Consider the following 19,657-nt stretch of genomic DNA (forward strand, 5'->3'; position numbering starts at 1 on the left):
ACTTCTCTTTTCCCAGTGATAGTAGCCCCTTGCTTTCTTTTGGGATGGGGAGGCTAAGGGTAAATTATTTTGATGACTAAATGCAAACACAAAACTACAAGGCTTCTGGATCCATGGACCAAGTGCAACACTAAAGTTTTCCTCGGCAGTTCCCTTGACAAGGAGTCTGGAGAGGAGGGAATATGTACTAAGGTACCTTGCTCTTATGGTACTAGTTTAGGCTTGTTCTACAGATTTGGGGGCAGGAAACAGTTTTCCAAGTCTGAATTTGATAAATGAGCAGATGTCTCCTTCCATGACTGCTATAGCAATGGGAGCCTGGACTTGTGCAGAAATACGTTCTGGAGGGGGCGGGGGGGAAGCATTTACACTATCCTTACAAAAACAAACCACCTCAGCTCTGAGTTTATATTCTGTGTCACTTCAGCACAGTTAACAATGTTGTGTGGCCTTCACTTTCCTAACAGTATCTGTCCATCTTCTCCTTGCCTTTACCTTTGTCCTTTTGGGCACAGGGGTCCTGTCTCCTCAATGCAAGCACAAAGGCTCTTAGCATTACCTTGCAGTGCTTCGAGGGAAGAATAAATACACTCGCAGTGACCTGAGCACTAAGTTTGGTCAGGAATGCATACAACTCCTTCCTTCTCTCTCGTGAGACTGAAGGACAAAATGGAACACCAATAAACAGTTTCAAATGAGAAATATGTGCTTTATCTTCCATTTGCCAAATATTTGCTTTTATTTAATTATAGACAGAGCACTTAAGAAACAGAGGTCACCCCAGGCAAAAGTACAGAACTGCAAGTCTCTTTTCCCTCTCATTTGGAAACTCGTTCATACGCTTCCAGCATTTCCTTGATATCTGCTGCAAATTCATCAAAAGGCACAATGGTGAACCTCTGACATGGTGAGGCAGCAGCTATCTTCTATTCATTTGCAAATCTAGACTGTTTCACATAGAGCAGAATTGTTCTGCATTATCAGATTACATTTTGTAGTAATTTTATTCTTTTGTAAAGGATCTTAAATAGGATAAATGATGATCAGCTTGAAAGCTGCCATCTTGGGAGTAAGACACACAGAATTCGGCTGTTTGCACAGAAAAGCAAGAAACTTTCAAAGGTGTTATCAGCAGTTACATAAAATTTGGAGAAAAGAACATCTTTCAACAGCTCTAAAGGTCTCGACTCTTAATTGGGAGATGGTAGCAAGCGGCATTTCCTATTTCTAATTCGTCATAATGAGATCCAGTTTGATGAAGTAAGGTGCAAATTCTGTCCCTAATGTTAGAATTACCCTAAGTGAAGGGTAAGACTGTATGTGGATTTAACTTCCCCCTTAACAGCAGTAGGCAAGAGATAATGACATTTTTATTTAATCATAACAAAAGGTCTTGAAATTCTGCAATTGGTTAGAGATGCTGTGAAATTAGGTTTTAAACAAATGCCAAATGACCATTCTTAAAGCATTTCCCCACACTAAAGATGTGAAAATCCACCCTCGTGCTTCGCACTAATTGGTCGCTTAGGACCAAGGGTTGAAGGGGCCCTAGAGACTGTGTTCCCCTCTCAGCTGTCGAGGTGCTCACTACGTGTCTGGGGTGAGTGCACTGGGATGTGAGAGAAGGGAAGGCTGGCACTAGCACGCTGTGCTGGTTCTGTTCTGTGGAGGAATATAAAATTTCACTCAAACTCAACCCAGTACCAAATTCTTTTACTATTACTGACAAAATCCAAACCTGGCTGCCCATGCATTGCTCTTTGGTGCTTCTGAGATTGCATTTCCGCTAGCAGTGGCAAAAAAAAAAAAAAAAGTGAACACAGCTGCTATGCCAGATTTCCCCCTCACACTTTCATCCTTAATCCCGTTATTCTAGTACTAGGCATTGGCTAGACAGACTGCTGAAGCACAAGCATTGCCTGGGCGGATCAGGAGCTGCAGGTAAATGGGTCGTAAAGTACAGTCCAAGATCAATCTAACCCTCCCCTCGCGCCGCAAGCTATACAGGGACCTTTGTAAAGTTTAGTTTTGTCTTGTGAACTCTAGAACCACCTCTCTGCTTGGACTAGTCCTCTGGCTGGCTGACCTCATACAGGGCCTTAGCTATTTTCTCCAGCCTCTCTCTGTATTCCAGTTCTCTATAGAGGGATACATTGACTCCTTTGAAGCCATACATGGCCCCCCACCAGCACGCGGCAATGGCTGCTGTAGAATCAGAGTCCCCACCATGGAAAAAAGCCCGGTGAGCGAGCTCCGTCCAGGAGTTTCCAGCGCCAAGTATGGCATCGTAGGCAATCATTGGGGCATCATGCCCACTGCTGCCGCCCCAGCCAGAGTAGCTCAGGGAGACATAGAATTCATCTCGCTCCTTCACGCCATATATGGGGGGGAAGGTAGGAACAGACACTCCATCTGAAATTCCCCTGGACTCCAGGTATCTTTTCCACTGTTCTTCAAAGTAGGACCTACAAAACAGGAGAGAAAAGTAAGCAAAAGTCCCAGGACAGCAGTAGGCAGCATTTCTGTTTAAACAGATGGACACCACAGCTGTCAGCAAAAAACATGAGAGAGCAAACTCAGCCCACCTGCTAAACCAAACAGCAAACCTTTCCTGTCTAATTGGAGCCATTAGCGACAGGATACAAAGGCTATGAGAGGGTGAGAATCACAAAGGGAGGAACACTTAAGCATTTGACTCTTCCCTCCAGCAGAGGGCAGTAGAGCACCGACTGGGACAAATAACCCATTGCATTGCAAGAGATTCAAAGTTACAGAACATAAGTAGAGAGAACCAAAATCCTGCATTCAGATCATCTCCACAAACTATGTGTGTGAATGGATTCAGAGTCCGAACCAGGATCCAGATCAGAATATTTTAGCTGCCCGCCCTCCGCCCCAAGCCCTAATGTGCTGGGGGTAACATCTGAAACTCGGGGGGGCTTTCAAAACGTGTATCTGACCTTCTCACCTCAGCCCCAGCTCTAAAAATAAATTTGCCTGCTGCCTCGGGACTGCTTTCTTCCAAGCTGAGATAACCTATTAGTGATGGAAGATAGAGCTCGACGCCTCCCCCTCCCCCCCGTTTTCCCCTTTCTGAATTACTGATGAGCCAATCCTGATTACTGTCAATTTGGAATTTGCCAAACAGTTTACACAACCAAATTTCAACCTATGGTTTGTTTGAAGTGTCCACTAGAGAATTTATTGGTGGTGTGTGATTGACCACAGAAGTAGTCCTGGTATCTCTGCCCCATAGTTGGATGACAAATATTACAGGAAATTTCTGAATAACCAATAATCATTGGTGTTAAAAATTGTGTGCGACTCTTGAAAATTTCACACGTTTTTTCACAAATGGTTGTCAGCCATCTGAATACTCCACAAAGAATAGTGAACCAAATGTGCTGTTTATTAGTCACAAATATTCACAAATCACTTTAGTATTCACTGAGTTGTTGTTGAAGATCATGATCAACTGGTGTAAATCTGCATCGCTCCAGTTGAGGAACTGACCCCAAGGGTTGGTTTTTAAGCTAACTAGGACTATGTGAACTAGCTTGGATAAAGTTAAAATCCCCTTCCACTTCCCAAAGCCACCTCTTTTTTAGAAAGAACCTTGTTAGATTCTGAAAAGCATGAATAATTCCCTCCCTCTCTGTTTCAATCACCTTCGCGCTCCCTAGCTCTGTCTGACATCAGCGGTACAGTTTGAACAGAGAGGCTGTTCTGCAGGATATCCAGTGGATAGCTCATGGAGAAGCATGTTCTCTCGTAAGATTTGCAGATTCTAGGTTTGGTTTGAGCAAAGAAACATCAGAACCCTTGAGTGCTTGTCTGAGTTGAGCTTGGCTCTGATCTATTTAAAGTTCTCCACAGCCCCAATCTCTAGTTATTCAGGCTCTAGGGAGGAAGGAGGGTCTTGTAGCTGAGATGCAGGGAGCTGGGTTCTCTCTTTGGCCCCGTTACAGAACAGAAGTGTAGTGGAGGACAAGTTGCTTAATCCCCTCTTTCTCTATCTGTAAAGTCATATATTCATAGCGTATAAGGCCAGAAGCAAGCACCAAATCATCTAGCCTGATCTGTATCTCATAGGCCCCCAGCACCTGCACACTAACACTAGGGACAGCAATACTTCCCTCCCTCACAGAGGGATTTAGAAAAATTAGTTTGTGAGGGTGTGTAAAGCACTTTCATAACCTTCCAACAAGACTGCAGGGAGGCCTGAACATGCAGGAGTGGGCAATGCAGAGGAAAGCTGTGGGATGGGGTAGAAACCTTTCCTATCCTAGGGCCTGATTCTCATTGACACAAAGGCAGTGTAAAAGGGCCATGAAGTGAACCCTCCTTTTTGGGATCCATGAAACGGACTCCTTTCAAAAAACGGTGTTGAGACCCTATGGCTGAGGTTGCTGAATGCCTGGCATTTGATAATCTGGAGAGATTGGTAACCAACCATTTGGGGGCCTACAAATTTCAGTCACCTCACCAGCAGAACCCAGCCTGGCTCACCAGTGCTTTAGGTTCTCCTTCACAAAGTAGCCAGACTTCTGGATGTAGACTTTAGCCTGCGGCAGCACTTCCATCAGTCCCTTCCCCCATTCGTGAGGGGGCTTGCGATTCACAGCATAGGCGGTAAAGAGAGCAGAAGCCAGGGATCCCAGATAGCCAGTTGGATGATGATGGGTCATTCGACCGCTCTCGATGCTGACTTGAATCAGGCTGTCCAACTGCTCAGGATGACAAAACCTCAGCCCAATGCACATGGACCGCATGGCAGCCCCGCATCCTCCCTCATGCTTGTTAAATGGAATCCTCCAGCCATCTGGTTGGTCTGGCTGCAGGCCCAGTGTGTTTTGAACGCAGGTAGTACCTGAAGGAAGGAAACAGACTAATAAAGGGAAGCCTTGATCAATAGGCCAGAATGTTCATTTAGAATGAGGAATGGTGAAGGCCAGAGGATAGGCAGGGAAGGGAAGGAGCTTTCCTGTATACCTTTCCTAATTTCATATCAAAACCTAATTAAAATATATAAGAAAGCATCAAAGTCTCAGTCCTTGTCAAGGCCAACAAAAGAAAACAAGTTTGGCATTTCCAGGCCAAATTTAGTGTGTGAAAGCAAATAACTAATTTTAAAAAGTTAAACAATCTTTTTGATTTCCCCAGCACCCCCAGACTCTGTCTCTCAACAGATTTTGTCAGAGAACTCCTAAAAACTTCTTCTCTGGCAAAATATTTCAAATACACCTCTATCCCGTTATAATGCGACCCAATATAAAACTAATTCGGCTATAATGCGGTAAAGCAGTGCTCCGGGGAGGGGGGGGAGGGGGGGGGCCGGGGCTGCGCACTCCAGCTGATCAAAGCAAGTTCGATATAACGTGGTTTCACCTGTAACGCGGTAAGATTTTTTGGCTCCCGAGGACAGCGTTGTATCAAGGTAGAGGTGTAGCTTGATGAAAGTTTTGAACATGTAAGTTAAGGGTAGAAAATCAGTCTTGTAACAGAAAGCTGGCTACAGCTGTAACTACCGAGAGACTCTCTCTTAACCACCTAGGACAGTGGCAAAAATTGTCAATGTGCCTAAAGTAAGGTACGTCAGTCCCTACTTTGTTACCTAAGCAGAGATGGCCTAATTTTCAAAGCTGCTAAGCACCTGCAGTTTCCTTTGGCTTACCTGGAGTCATGAGTGTTCATCAGTTTAGGTCCAAAGCATATTTATAGCCTAACAACTGCAAAGTTTCCATGAATTGTATAAATCATCAGTGGTAATTTTGTGTCTCCATTTACTCATTCCACAAACATCCAGATAGTCCCCATGAATGTTTGCAACCCAAACTTTGCAGCATCGTACTAGTGTGGGAAAATTAGAAAGTAAAACAGGCTAAACTGTGATTGCTGTACTTTATTGTCCTGCTGTCACAGCAGGACTAGTAAAAGGGATTGAGATTTTAATAAACTAAGGTGTTACCGGTAAAGATCATTGTGGTTTTAAAAAATATTTGATGTGGCTTATCTCTTTTCTTGTACTTAATTTCATATCACATCTGTGTAAATTTTGTAGCCTTAACCGTGCATATTTATTTTTGTGTATATGTGTATGCACAAGATGTATACTGCAGACCAAAAACTACAGTAGAACCTCTGAGTTACAAACACTATGGGAATGGAGGTTGTTCGTAATTCTGAACAAAACCTTATGGTTGTTCTTTCAAAAGTTTACAACTGAACATTGACTTAATACAGCTTTGAAACTTTGCTGTGCAGGAGATAAATGTTGCGTTCCCTTAATTCTTTAGTAGTTTACATTTAACACAGTACTGTACTGTATTAGATTTTTTTTTCCTGCTGCTGCCTGATTGTGTGCTTCCGGTTCCAAATCAGGTGTGTGATTGACTGGTGAGTTCGTAACTCTGAGTTTCTACTGTATGTTAAAAGAATGTTAAGGATGCAAAGCCAAGTACTGAAAAGTTAGGAAATGCCAGAATTAAGGTTGCCCATGAAACCTTAATTTGGCCCCCTTGTCATATACAATATCATACTATCTTTAATTACATGGTCACTACAGCTGCCTGGACATCAGAATTCTGCAGGACATTCCCAAAACAAACAAACAAACAAACAAAAACCTCTATTAGTTCTGTATCAGAATGAAAAGCTAAAATTTCCCATGGAACAGAAACAGGGCCACTCGGGGGGGGGCAAGTGGGGCAATTTGTCCCAGGCCCTGGGCCCCACAGGGGCCCCGCGAATCCTGGCCGAGAATCCCTTTCCTGGCTAGAGGCGCCTTTTTAATTTTTACTCACCCGGGTCTTCAGTGGTACTTCGGCGGCGGGGGGCCCTTCAGTCGCTCCGGGTCTTCGGCGGCATTTCGACGGCAGGTCCTTCAGTGCTGCCGAAGACGCGGAGCGAGTAAAGGAGCTGCCGCCGCAGACTCGGAGCACCGCCCGGTGAGCACAAGCGCCCCCCGCTTTTCCCCAGGCCCCCTGAATCCTCTGGGCGGCCCTGAACAGAAATTCTAAAAATTTCACTGATAATGTTGAAATATTTTATTTTGATTGTATTACTTACATATCCAGTCAATTTAGCTAGCCAGTTTTTTCCCCAGCCCTGAGCAGTTTGTTCCAATCTACTTCCTCCATTGTCCCTCCCCAATCCAGCTCTTGTCCACTCTGCATTTGGATCAGGCTGCTTCTCCTCCACACTGCCAGGGTGCCAGCAGGGCAGAGGTGGGGAGGCATTGAGAGCACAGGACAAAAAGGCTTCCTGCTCTCAGGTCTGGTGCCAGGCCCTATAGTGGCCCCCCAGCAGGGACAGTTGCATCCTGTTTAGCCCCTTCAACCCTGGGCTCGAGCATGCTCGATGCAGATAGAATCTTCAGGGAATTTAGCTGCCAAACTCTCCAGTGTCTTTACTGAGCATATGTAAAAGTGAGATTTTTTTCCCCCCAAAGGCTTATAACTGGGCCATGTGTGGGCTTATTTTTCACAGGAATTGCAAAGGCACATCCCTGACATAAAGGTCTCTGCCAAATTTCAAGTCCCAGATCCAAACATGCAGGTGCTAGAACTTCTCAAAGAAACTGTTGTAGGAATATTAGCAAAACAATGTCTTTTTCTCAATCTTGTTTTTGGAAATGGCAGAACCGTTTTATTTGGAACTTTCCAGAAAAATCAGTCCGATGCAGACAACTCGCATGTAAAATTTCAGCCTGAACACTTAGTTTGGTAAAGTTATAAGCATCTAAAAACAGGGGCACTCTCTGGCAACCTTAACTAAAGAGGGAATGAGAGACAGAAAATTAGACAAAGGAAGGAAACATTGTTTTGTATGGTACAGATACAATTTCAGAAGGATTACCTGGAGCTCTGCCAACCATGTCATCCATACAGTCCTTGTAGTGCTTTGCTAGAAGGGAATAGAGCTCTGGAAAACGTGGTTGTTTCCCAGCAGCTACCAGAGCTTCAGCTGTAGCCAAGTGCATCACTGTGTCATCGCTGACTTTCCAGCCTGCTATACAGATGTTTCCCAACCCGCCCATTTGTGCAAGCTGCCTGTGAATCTCCTGGCCATTCTGCAGGAACTCCCATTTTCTATTGTAATAGCCCAGGGTATCACCAACTGCGCTCAGCACCATAGCTGCCACGTAGTTCTCAATCAGACCTGAACTCATGCTGTGCTCAGGGTGGCTCCACTTCTCATGGACTCTGAAAAGAAAACAAGTATCATTAGCTTGGTAGGGGCCTCATTGTGTATCTGGTTAAGCAAGAGCCACTCTCATAAAGTCTTAAGAGCTGGAGCGTTCAGCCTTTCTGCACCTATTGGGCAATTTAACTTGCACAAATAGCTCTGAAATGCAGTATTTGCACACTTTGCCTCACAAGCCGTATGGTTAGTTTAGCTTCTGAGTAGGGAATGGCCTGTGGGTGTTCTACTGGGAAACAAATATAAATTCAAACCTTATTCTGAACCAAGAGTAGATCCCACACCAGCCTTCCATCAGCTTTAGGCCTTGGTCTAAACCAGGGGTAGCAACCTATGGCACATGTGCCCAAGGCGGCACGCAAGCTGATTTTCAGTGGCACTCACACTGCCCGGGTCCTGGCCACCGGTCCGGGGGGCTCTGCATTTTAATTTAATTTTAAATGACGCTTCTTAAACATTTTAAAAACCTTATTTACTTTACATACAACAATAGTTTAGTTATATATTATAAACTTATAGAACGAGACCTTCTAAAAACATTAAAATGTATTACTGGCTCGCGAAACCTTAAATTAGAGTGAATAAATGAAGACTCGGCATACCACTTCTGAAAGGTTGCCGACCCCTGGGCTATACCATGTTTCTCTCAGGATCTGACAAAGTACACATTCTTCTTCCCAACTACATTCAGCTGCTGCCATCCTGGCCAGGTAAATTACAGATGCAATTGAGAATAAAGTTATTTGTAAGTATTAAAATTTAGATTTTTTTTTTAAGTGTGTTCCATATAACACCTTCAGCTTGGTTGGTTAGTTGGTTTTGTATTAAATCTGTACTTAAATAAAGCTACCCCAACATTTCTTTATTCAAAAAACAGCCAACATATATCCCCCTGAAGGATTTGCCACCTTGTTATAGTAGCACTTTGATAAATGCTTAAGAGCCTGAACATGAAATGGTTTGGTCTATTTTCATTGAGAAAAATGCACAAAGAAAACCATATCAAAAGTGAAAGGTTAACTTATTGATCAATTGCTATAGATTAAGAAAGTGATTTAAAACAAAAACGAAGTCCAGTTGCACTCTGAAGAGTAATTATAGTGGTCCAGCAGCGCCCCAGACTTAAGATTATATTACAACTTCCATTTAAAGATCAACGTTTCTAAGTCTTCTAAAATTGACGTGCTTAGTAGGGGTCCTTTGAAATTTAGTGTGGCTCAAGAGAGTGCAGGGCAGGGGCTATGAAGACTTAGGACCTGAAAAAATACCCATTTCTCAAAAAGTTTCTATCTGCGGTTGGTTTTTGTGGTGTTGTTGATGATGGGGTTTTTTTTTGCACAGAGCTAGAGATAAAACTATTGATGTGAGGCGGTTCAAAATGGTCTCAATCTGTCTAGTTTTACCCTAGATAGTGGTGACACCCACTAAATCTTTGGGGAATACAAACTGAGGATAGGATTTGAGAAAATGAACGTTGTTTACAGTGCACACCCGCCAATACAGAAAAATGGCCAGAGGGTTTCCTTTCCTTCCGGTTTATAGGCTTTAAAGGCTGATGCTTGTAAGTGTTCTACAATCCAAACGGTTACTCAGATGCTTTGAAATGTGGGGCACGGGCTAGTGTTAGTGATCCATACTTGGGGTCTTTTGACCAAGGGGTTGCCGAGTTACAGCCCTCCCCCTCTAAAACCAATTTCCTTCTGCCTTGTACTGTTCAACTGAGAGGTACTAATGATAGCTCAGTGGTTTGAGCATTGGCCTGCTAAAGGGTTGTGAGTTCAAGCCTTGATGGGAGATCTGGGGCAAAAATCTGTCTGGGGATTGGTCCTGCTTTGAGCAGGGGGTTGGATTGATGACCTCCTGAGGTCCCTTCCAACCCTCATATTGTATGAAGATGAATCACAGATCTCACTGAGACTAAGAGCTGTGAATTCACCCTTCAATTAACATAACTAAGAGTAAGTTAATCATGAACCCCCACCTAAAACAAAAGGTTTGGACGGAGTGGCTACAATTTGAGAGTCGTTGGTAGCAGATTTTTTGGGGGGAAGAGGAGGTGGAGTTGGTGTGGCAGTGCAACAGTGCCCCCTCCTGGCCAAGTGGGACGTGGCACCGATCACTCAGCTTAGCAGGACTCTGTCTATTCCTGGTGCCCAGGAATCTGAAAAACCCCTGTTCTCAAGGCCATCAGGGAGTTGGTAGGGAACCCAGCTCACCACTGCACTGGGTTCCAGCTCAGGGCCCTCAGGCTAGACAAGCAGGATCAGTGTTCATTGACTCAGGAAGGAGCTCAGGGCACTGTTAGGATATAAATATTCAGGACTGTTTGCAAAGGCCTATACTTTAAGAATTTAGGTGTAGTCTTATCACTTAGCTAGTTACAGGGGTACACAAGAAAGAATTAAAATTACTGTTTGCCGATGTAAGGGCCTTTTTTTACTGTGACAATCTGAGGCCCTGTTTTTAAGCTAAGCCTTTGGCTAAGCAGGCAGGCCAGCCATAAGCTGGGAAGCGAACGGTTACATTCTTACATTTCAAACTAGTCACATTGAAATAAGGTGCTATGGGGCTGTTAGGAATACAATCCTGTCCTGATATTCTCTCACCTCCAGAGAAAGGGAAGAGCCTAAAAGATTAAAAGGAAACTTAGTTTGATAGCATCCTGTCTGGCAAGAACTCACTTATCAATAACTGGGATGTGAAATCCTCATTTCTGTATTGTTTTATAACTGTAGTCTCCACTTCCCTATTGTTTCTCTGTATAATCTCTGTCTGGTTCTGTGATTGTTTCTGTCTGCTGTATAATTAATTTTGTTGGGTGTAAACCAATTAAGGTGGTGGGATATAATTGGTTAAATAATTATGTTTCAATGTGTTAGGATTGGTTAGTTAAATTTTAGTAAAATGATTGGTTAAGGTATAGCTAAGCAAAACTAAGTTTTACTATATAGTCTGCAGTCAATCAGGAAGTAAGGAGGGGAATGGGAACAGGGAATGGGGGTGGGGTTATTGGAATCTTGTTTCGCTATGAGTGGGTGGAATGGGAACAGGGACACAGGCAAGGCTCTGTGGTGTTAGAGCTGGGAAGGGGGACACTGAGGAAGGAAACTGGAATCATGCTTGCTGAAAGTTCACCCCAATAAACATTGAACTGTTTGCATCTTCGGACTTCGGGTATTGTTGCTCTCTGTTCATGCGAGAAGGACCAGGGAAGTAAAAGGGTAAAAAAATAAGTCCCCTAACAGGCACCATCAACCTTCCCCCAGGTCTCTGCAGGCTCTTCAGCTTGTTGGTCTGTTCCACCCTTCCTGGGGTATTGTTGCTTGGTAGCTCTCTAGCAGTTTGCTGACAGGAATTCCTTTCGCCAGTCTGCGCGCTCTTCTTTTAGCCACCCCACCCCTCTGCTTCCCAGCCCTTTTATCCTCCCAGCTGCTGTGAGGCTGCCAATCAGCAGTGGTCAGCAGTGCCTGTATTAACCCCTTGGTTGTTGGGCCAGCATGGGGTACATACACTCCATGAATTAAACATATGAATGCTTCCTGGGAGGGAGGGGCATTAAGGGGCAGAGCAGAGGGGGAGAGAGGTTTTGGGCTGCAGCAAGGGGAGAAGGATAGCTGGAGATGCATCATAGAGGAGGGGAGAGAGGTTGGGGGTGCAACTGAGTGAGACGTGGGGGTTAGGGGAATTGGAGGGGCGGGATCCGGGATTGTTGGGATGAGTGGCATAGGACTGGGGGAGAATACAGATGGGCACCTGTCGGCCTCACATTCTTCCCTCCCATGTGTGTGCCCAAATCTGAAGGGCTCTTGCCCCTGGGGGAGAGAGGGGCTGAGCCCCACCTTTTCCCCTCATGAGCTGAGGTGTGGGAGGCCTGGGTTGCTTTGGGGGTACCTGAATCCATCTCGTTGCCCCCTCTGTGAGTGCTAGGATCTAATGGAGCTAGTGCTCATCCAACTTCTTCCCTTTTTGTCCTTTAATAGCATTAGATGGATTCGTGTGGGTGAGAGTGCATGGGCTGCAAAAGCAGATGAAAGGTTTAAACCTTCAGCAACTGTGGGGTTGGCAGAGTAAAGGTATGTGTAATAACAGGGCATATTAGAGCATTGCTGAAAGAGGGCACAGTTAAGGTTGCATGGACAACCTTAATTCTACATTTCTTGGTTTTTAGACGTTTGACTTTTGCTCCGCTTAGCATTCTGCAAGGGGATGACACGCCACCAAGCAATCTTAACTCTGCCTGAATGTAGGTTTTTTGCCGTTGAATTTTATAGAAATCATCCTTATTGCTTCGATCTACCCTGTGTGTTTATTCAGAGTTGGATCTGTTAGTTTAGTGACAACCCCTTTCTTTTTGCTACATTTCACTTCTGAGATCCCTGCAGAACCAGCCCAGTTGAGAGTGTGAGCTGGCTCCTATTCCTTTGTGTACATCAGGCCTTTGCATACTTAGTTCCAATCAGTTGCACCTGTGCAAAATCACTGAAGATGCTTAAACGCAATAAAAGGACAAGTAGGAAAACTTACAGATGGAGGTATAGAGGTTGCATCTGTGTCAGGAATTTTAGACAAGCCTCCCAATGCAGGTCGAGCATTGGCTAGAGCAACAGGTAGACAGGGCCCAGGGGTTTTAACCAGCCTGTTGCCTAGATCTACCCTGAGCATGGTCAGACAATTCTTTGCTTAAAATGCTAGTGGTCTGTCTGAACTAGTGCTCCAACCCTTGGTATAATTTAATACCAATTTAGGGGAAAATGTACCTAAGACACTCTATGACCAAGTTTCAGAGTAGCAGCCGTGTTAGTCTGTATCCGCAAAAAGAACAGGAGTACTTGTGGCACCTTAGAGACTAACAAATTTATTAGAGCATAAGCTTTCGTGGGCTACTGCCCACTTCTTCGGATGCATATAGAGTGGAATATATATTGAGGAGATATATATACACACATACAGAGAGCATGAACAGGTGGGAGTTGTCTTAAGGAGATATATATACACACATACAGAGAGCATGAACAGGTGGGAGTTGTCTTAAGGAGATATATGTACACCCATACAGAGAGCATGAACAGGTGGGAGTTGTCTTAAGGAGATATATGTACACCCATACAGAGAGCATGAACAGGTGGGAGTTGTCTTAAGGAGATATATGTACACACATACAGAGAGCATGAACTGGTGGGAGTTGTCACGACAACTCCCACCTGTTCATGCTCTCTGTATGTGTGTATATATATTTCCTCAATATATGTTCCACTCTATATGCATCCGAAGTAGTGGGCAGTAGCCCACGAAAGCTTATGCTCTAATAAATTTGTTAGTCTCTAAGGTGCCACAAGTACTCCTGTTCTTTCTATGACCAAGGATAGCAAAGTTAGGCGACTTGGCAGAAATCACACAGGAAGTCACCTTCAGATCAGCTTGTGTGAGTTAGTCATTCTAAGTGAGTCAAGGGATTTTTAGAAACTTGGTTTTAGATTTATTAAAAAAAAATCCCATCTCAAGCCTTAGGTGTTTAACACAACATAAAACCCACAATCCATCCAAAACCAGAGAACTAGGATAGGCCAAACTTAGGGACAGATTTAAAGGTCAGAACATGGTCAGCAAACATGCAGCACAGTCACATCGCCTTAGGCTTTTTTGAATATAAAAGTTTAAAATAAATAAATAAAAAATCACAGGCCCAAACATAAATGGAATCTCACCCAAACTGTGTTGGCCTGCGTATTTTCGATTACTGGAACCTCGCACCAATGGCAATACTTTTCCTGGGCCAATTGTTTGATGATGCTGTCTTGTCTTTCTCTGTTGGAAGAAGCGCAAGATCACTCAACCGTGTCTGTGACAGTGTTGAACACACATAATTTTTGACACATCTTAATGTGCTCATTTCACATTCAGCGCTAGGCTCTCCAATTAGTAGGGTGAGAGTCAACACAATATTTTCATTTCTGGTAAAACATCACCGGGATAACTTGACACTATGAAATTCAAGTAGCTCTGGACTCCAAGGGACAAACTGAAAACCTCTGTGTCCTTTGTTTTTCAAGATGAATAATTTTACAATCTGGTAAACCAAGTCTAAAGAAAAATGAGTATTTCCCCACGAGTTTAACAACTTTCTCCTTTGACTCTGCTAAAGTTATATTTTTGAAGTCACCTGGGATGGATAAAACGAAATCAAGCAGCTACCTCTTGAATTCCCTCACACTGAGATTTTAGTTCACCGATCATATCCAAGACCTCAAAATATTTCCTTCGATGGTTCTCCTTTGCTTCTAACACACAATTGTGTACAAATGCATCATACATGCAGAGTACACATCTCTTCCTGTGGCTTGGATAGTTTGTATTTTCATAACCCATTGCTTCCCACCTGGTCTGAGATTTTTACAATTTCCCTCATAATTTTTTTCAGATCTGAGATTGCTGAGCTCATTCACTGTGTTGGAGGACTTGGATCAGGTCAATTTTCTTTGACCGAAAGATTCCAGAGACTGCAGCCATGATAATGAAGATCCTATGCCAGCATAACATACTGAGGTATGTAGTGAGTCGGTGTGGCTCCCCGCCGCCCCGGAAGGGGAAGAGCCCATCCGGAGGCCGGAGTGGGCAGAGCTAGGGAGTTCTGAGCCCCTCAGAGGCTCAGGCGGCGACCCGGAAGTATAAAACCAGGCCCTCAGAACTCAGTCTGGCCCCAGCAGCCGGAGAAACCAGACATCTCCAGCCTAGCTCGGAGCTGGGAAACCTCCACGGCCCAGAGTGACTGCCAGGAGCCGCCGGGCCTGCCCTGCGCCCGCTACCCCGAGGAGCCGCCGGGCCTGCCCTGCGCCCGCTACCCAGAGGAGCTCCCGGACTTGCCAAACGATCCCTGGCTGGATGAACCCATGGTCCAGGATCCCCCTGAGGCCGACGCCAGCACCCAGGTAGGCCCAGAGGGGGAGTCTGGAAGTAGCCCGGGGGCAGCCGATCCCAGTCTGGCTGCAGCACTGCCAGAGCCGATGTCAGTGTGTTGTGGCCAGGATCCCCACTGACGAAGCAGCGGGTCTTCTGCCGCTGCTAGGGCTCCGGGCTGGGACACAGTGGAGTGGGAGGGCCTGCGTCCCCCCGCCACCCAACTGGTGGGTGGCAGTCTCCCCCCTCTCCCAGGCCTGTTGAGGCTCAGGCCTATTACTGTGGCTCAGCCCTGCCTGAGGACCTGAGCTCTGCCTCTATGTTTGTTGCCCCGCCCTGACTTAGCGCCTGGGCTAAATACTTTGTTTACTGTTGCTCAACCCTGACTAAGGGTCTGAGCCCTGACCTAACGTTGGTGCCCGCCCTGAGCTGGGGTTGGGCTTCCTGTATCTTTCAGAACTGCAAGGGCTGCCGGGCGAGACCCTGCAGCCAGACAAAGCACTCAAGCCCCAGCAGGTAGTGAGTCGGTGTGCCTCCCCGCCACCCCGGAGCGGGTCGAGCCCCAGCCAACTCCTGTACTGGTAGAACAGTTAATCCATCGGACATGTTGCTTTTTGCTCAATATACGTCCTCACTACTCCTGCATTCAGCCACAGTTTCATCTTCTCGGCATTCAATAATACTCTAAAAAATTTACTATAGTTGCCTCAATGGCTTTCATTTGAGCTGCCCATCTAGTCTTGCAGAATGCTGTTAGATAGAAAGGTCTCCTTCATTCTTCAGAAGCCTGTGCAATTTCAGCTGCTGCATCAATCCTGCCAGCTACTTCAGGGACCTAAAGTGCATCATCAAGTTCCTCTTCTCTTTGTAAAACTGTACTCTCTCCAGCAAGAGTTTGACAATAAAGATTATTTTTAGACTTAATCATTAGTTTTTCCACATCGATGGCTAGTCTGTGAAATATTTATGTATTCCCTGCAAAGCTGTGAAGAAAATCTTCAGGTCTGGACTGGCCATATCTTCAGAAGTATGAACCAAAACTAGGTTAATTTGATGTGCTAGGCAATGGATATATGGTGCACACACTTTGCCTCCCTTGCCTGAAAGATATTCTCTCTTTTTCGCTTGCATTCCCCCACGAGATCCAGCCATAACACTGGCCCCAACATATCCCGGTCATAAGAACATAAGAACGGGCATACTGGGTCAGACCAAAGGTCCATCTAACCCAGTATCCTGTCTACCAACAGTGGCCAGTGCCTAGTGCCCCAAAGGGAATGAACAGAACAGGTAATCATCAAGTGATTCATCCCTGTCGCCCATTCCTAGCTTCTGGCAAACAGAGGCTAGGGACACCACCCCTGCCCATCCTGGCTAAGAGCCATTGTTGGATCTATCCTCCATGAATTTATCTAGTTACTTTCTGATCCAATACTTGTCAAATAAAACTTCAGTTAACTTGTCACACAAGGATGCAGCATCTGCCTCGCTTATTGCCACAAATGCTCTTTTATATCTACTTTTCCTTTGATATGATCAATATTAAAAAAGTGAAGCCATTTGATCGACATGTTTGCATCTGCAAAGACAGTAAAAAACTTACTTACTAGCTGCAAAGAAGCTATGTGCTTCCTGGTTTCTGAGGCAAAAAGACTTATATGTTCATCTGTAATTTTCTTGCTCAAGTATTTGATTCTCTTGGTGTCATTGATATGTAGGGCAAAAGTTGTATTAAGTCAGGCAAGTAGCTTCATGATAATTAACTAAATGCCACAACAGATGCTCTCCAACACTTCACAGTGGCCGTGAAAAGGGAGACCTAAACTAGCTAATGTTTTGACTGTGTCATGGAATATTTTTAGTTCTTCTTGCAACTTCCTAATATTTTCAGATGCTAGTTTATCAAAACATGCATTGATACTTGTAAAGGGTCAAAACTGTAAAGCTGCCACATGTGACTGCAGAAGTTCTTTGGTCCTCCCATGAACAGCCATTAACTTTAGCATATTCTTCCAATCACTGAAACCTGTTAACCATGTGATTTTTGAGCTTCTGTATTCCCAAACAATCACAGATGTGACAGGATGTGTAATCGGAAAGATATGAGCATGCTAAGCCACTTGACATGCAAATCTTCATGCAGTGCTTTTATCATGCTGTAAAATGAAGATGGAAAAATGGCAGCTTGTAGGAAAAACAGAAACTCCCAATTTGGCATATCACACTCAGTGGGCAGGCAAGGACCAATCTGTACAAGCATATGCAACTGCTCCAGTGATAAAACTGAATCGTGAAAGTGACTTATCAGATGGGAACTTTAAACCTATTCCAGCAGGAAGACTGCTTTGACCTGCTCCATTGTTTACCTGCTCATCCACTGAGCTTTTGGTTTTGCTCTTTTCAAGTTCTTCTACAGGGTATTTGGTTTTACGATCATCTGTGGAATCTTTGGCTACGTTGGGCTGTAGCTAATCTACAGGCAGTGGCGGATTAACACATGCCCAGGGGCCCCGTCCAATTTGAGAGCCCCCGCAGGAGCGCCAGAACCTGGGTAGAAGTGGCGGGGACGCCACCGTTGCCGGAACTGTGGCCCTGCCCCCTGCTCCTCCTCTTCCCCCACCAGAGGCCCTGCCCCCTGGCCAGGCCAGAAGCTGGAGCTGACAGTGGTAAGAGCTGCCAAGGGAGCTCAGACCACTGTGGGGTGCCCCAGATCCTGCACCTGCCCTGAGCAGGGGGCCAGAGTGTCCAAGAGCAGCCCCCAGCCCATGTCCCCACCCACTGGGGCACGCTGCTGCTGCTGGGACCATGGGGCAGGGGCTCTGGTCCAGCCTCCTGCCCCCTGCCCAGGGCCTGCAGACATGCTCTGCGGGGAGAGGAGGCCCTGACTTGGCCTGGGAGGCGGGAGGGAGCCCCGGGAGGGTCACTGGCAGCAAGGAGCTGGGCAGAGAGCTCCTCCAGCCTCCGCGGCCACGGCATTCCACCCAGGCTCGCTCAGTGCCTGCGCCCGGCTCCTTCTGCCAGGCTGCCCCCACTGGGTCCCACTGCTGCCAGGCTGCCTCTGCTGGGTCGCCCTGCTGCCACCTGGGCTTTATGCCCGAGGCAGCAACCACATGCGGCATTGCTCCTTCTGTCGCCTCTGGCCTGAGGCTTGCAGTTTGGGAGGGCAACACCCCCCACACACACTTCCCCCAAACTACACCCATGCAGCCGCCACTTTGTGCCTGCCTGAGGCTACTACACCTATGTTAAAAAATGGGTGGGCATGGCCCTCTCACTTTTAAAAGGGAGGGGGTGATGCCCCCCTATTTCCCCCGATTCTGGACCCCCTGGGCCCCAATAAACGTTCTTTGTACGCAGGGCCCCAATAAATCTTTATCCGGCTCTGAAATGGAGCGTGCCCAGTGGTTGCAACCCTGGCAGGATGGGGAAACTCCTGCTACTATCAGCCAATGCTGGGCATGTGCAATGCTGTGGGATTTGCAAAGGCATTGCATGACAGGTGGGGGCGGGTCCCCTGGGTCTCCTTTAAAACTAGGGTAGCACAATCAATGTAATTGCAGCAGCCCTGAGGCAGCGAGAGAAAGGGCCGCTTGCCATGAGACTCAGTTCCTTGTGAGAGGAAGACCCCAGAATCCAGCAGGGCGGGCAGAGGCATAGCTGGGGCAGGTCTAGGTTGCTACGTGCCCTTGCAGATCATGAGAATTGTGGGGGTTAGTTAATGTTTGCAAGTGCTTTGAAGAAGTAAGAAGTGCTCAGCATTGGGTGAAAGGAGGGAGTGCTATTCTCCGCTCCCCCAGGTTCATCCATCCCTAAATGTCAGGACGCTGATAGCCATTAGAAACGGACCTTGACCTCTGCATTTCAGGAGAGATGGCTGCCCTCAGCTAGCCTGAGTTTCTATCGCTTGTTTACAAACTCCCTGGAGGAAAGGGGTGTTCTGGCGCTAGCAGAGAGCCTCGCTGCTGGGACGGGCATACAGCAGCTACCTCTTACAGTCCCTTGTAAGAAACGTTGCAAAGAACGTGGTTAAAAGGGGGGAATTACTTGCAGTTCTGTAGCCGAGTCCTCTTGTGGAATGGGACTGTTCCTTCTTCCGGTAGGTTGTCAGTTTGATTTGCAGATGAAGCAGCCAATCCTTTGTCAGCAACCGCTTCTGAAGGCAGCAGCTGACCACTGTTTCAGTTTTAGCCTACCAGAGGGAAAGGAGAAGCTTGCAGGTTGTGGGCTGGAAATGCAGGTCTTAAAATGTCGTATATCCGCATAAAGCAAAGCAACCAGACATCTTCTGGTATGTGGTAGGCTGAGCAATAGTCCATTCAGGGGGAGTCTCTTCCTTACAGTGCTACTTGTAACTTCCCAGCTGGGTGGGAGGATATTTTCTTAGTGATCATTTGGAGTAACATTAAGAAATCGATTAATTTGAGATAAGGGGGGGAAGGCTCCCTGGAGCACTGATGATGACTTCAATATACATCACACACAACAGGGTTGCCCAGATGACTTCACTATAAACCACGTGGAACAAGGGATTGCCCAGGGAGTAATACCAAGGGTGAATGTT

The 19,657-nt window shown here is 45.9% G+C and overlaps 1 protein-coding gene across 2 annotated transcripts; it reads right to left on the minus strand.

Moving 5' to 3' along the window:
* Nucleotides 1-704: 704 nt before the first annotated feature.
* Nucleotides 705-19,281, minus strand: ADPRH (ADP-ribosylarginine hydrolase). Of its 2 annotated transcripts, none has more exons than XM_034791982.1 (5): nt 19,141-19,281; nt 13,908-14,007; nt 7,858-8,204; nt 4,510-4,870; nt 705-2,465 (listed from the first exon to the last, which is right to left on the minus strand). In XM_034791982.1, exons 3-5 carry the CDS (start codon nt 8,168-8,170, stop codon nt 2,066-2,068), a joined length of 1,074 nt encoding a protein of 357 aa, XP_034647873.1. In that variant the 5' UTR covers nt 8,171-8,204; nt 13,908-14,007; nt 19,141-19,281; the 3' UTR covers nt 705-2,065. The 2 variants fall into 2 exon arrangements, with proteins under 2 accessions (XP_034647873.1, XP_034647879.1); XM_034791988.1 differs by lacking the exon at nt 19,141-19,281 and adding an exon at nt 16,704-16,793.
* Nucleotides 19,282-19,657: the final 376 nt, after the last annotated feature.

This window comes from Trachemys scripta, chromosome 1 (assembly GCF_013100865.1).
Source record: "Trachemys scripta elegans isolate TJP31775 chromosome 1, CAS_Tse_1.0, whole genome shotgun sequence".
Classification (NCBI taxonomy): Eukaryota; Metazoa; Chordata; order Testudines; family Emydidae; genus Trachemys; species Trachemys scripta.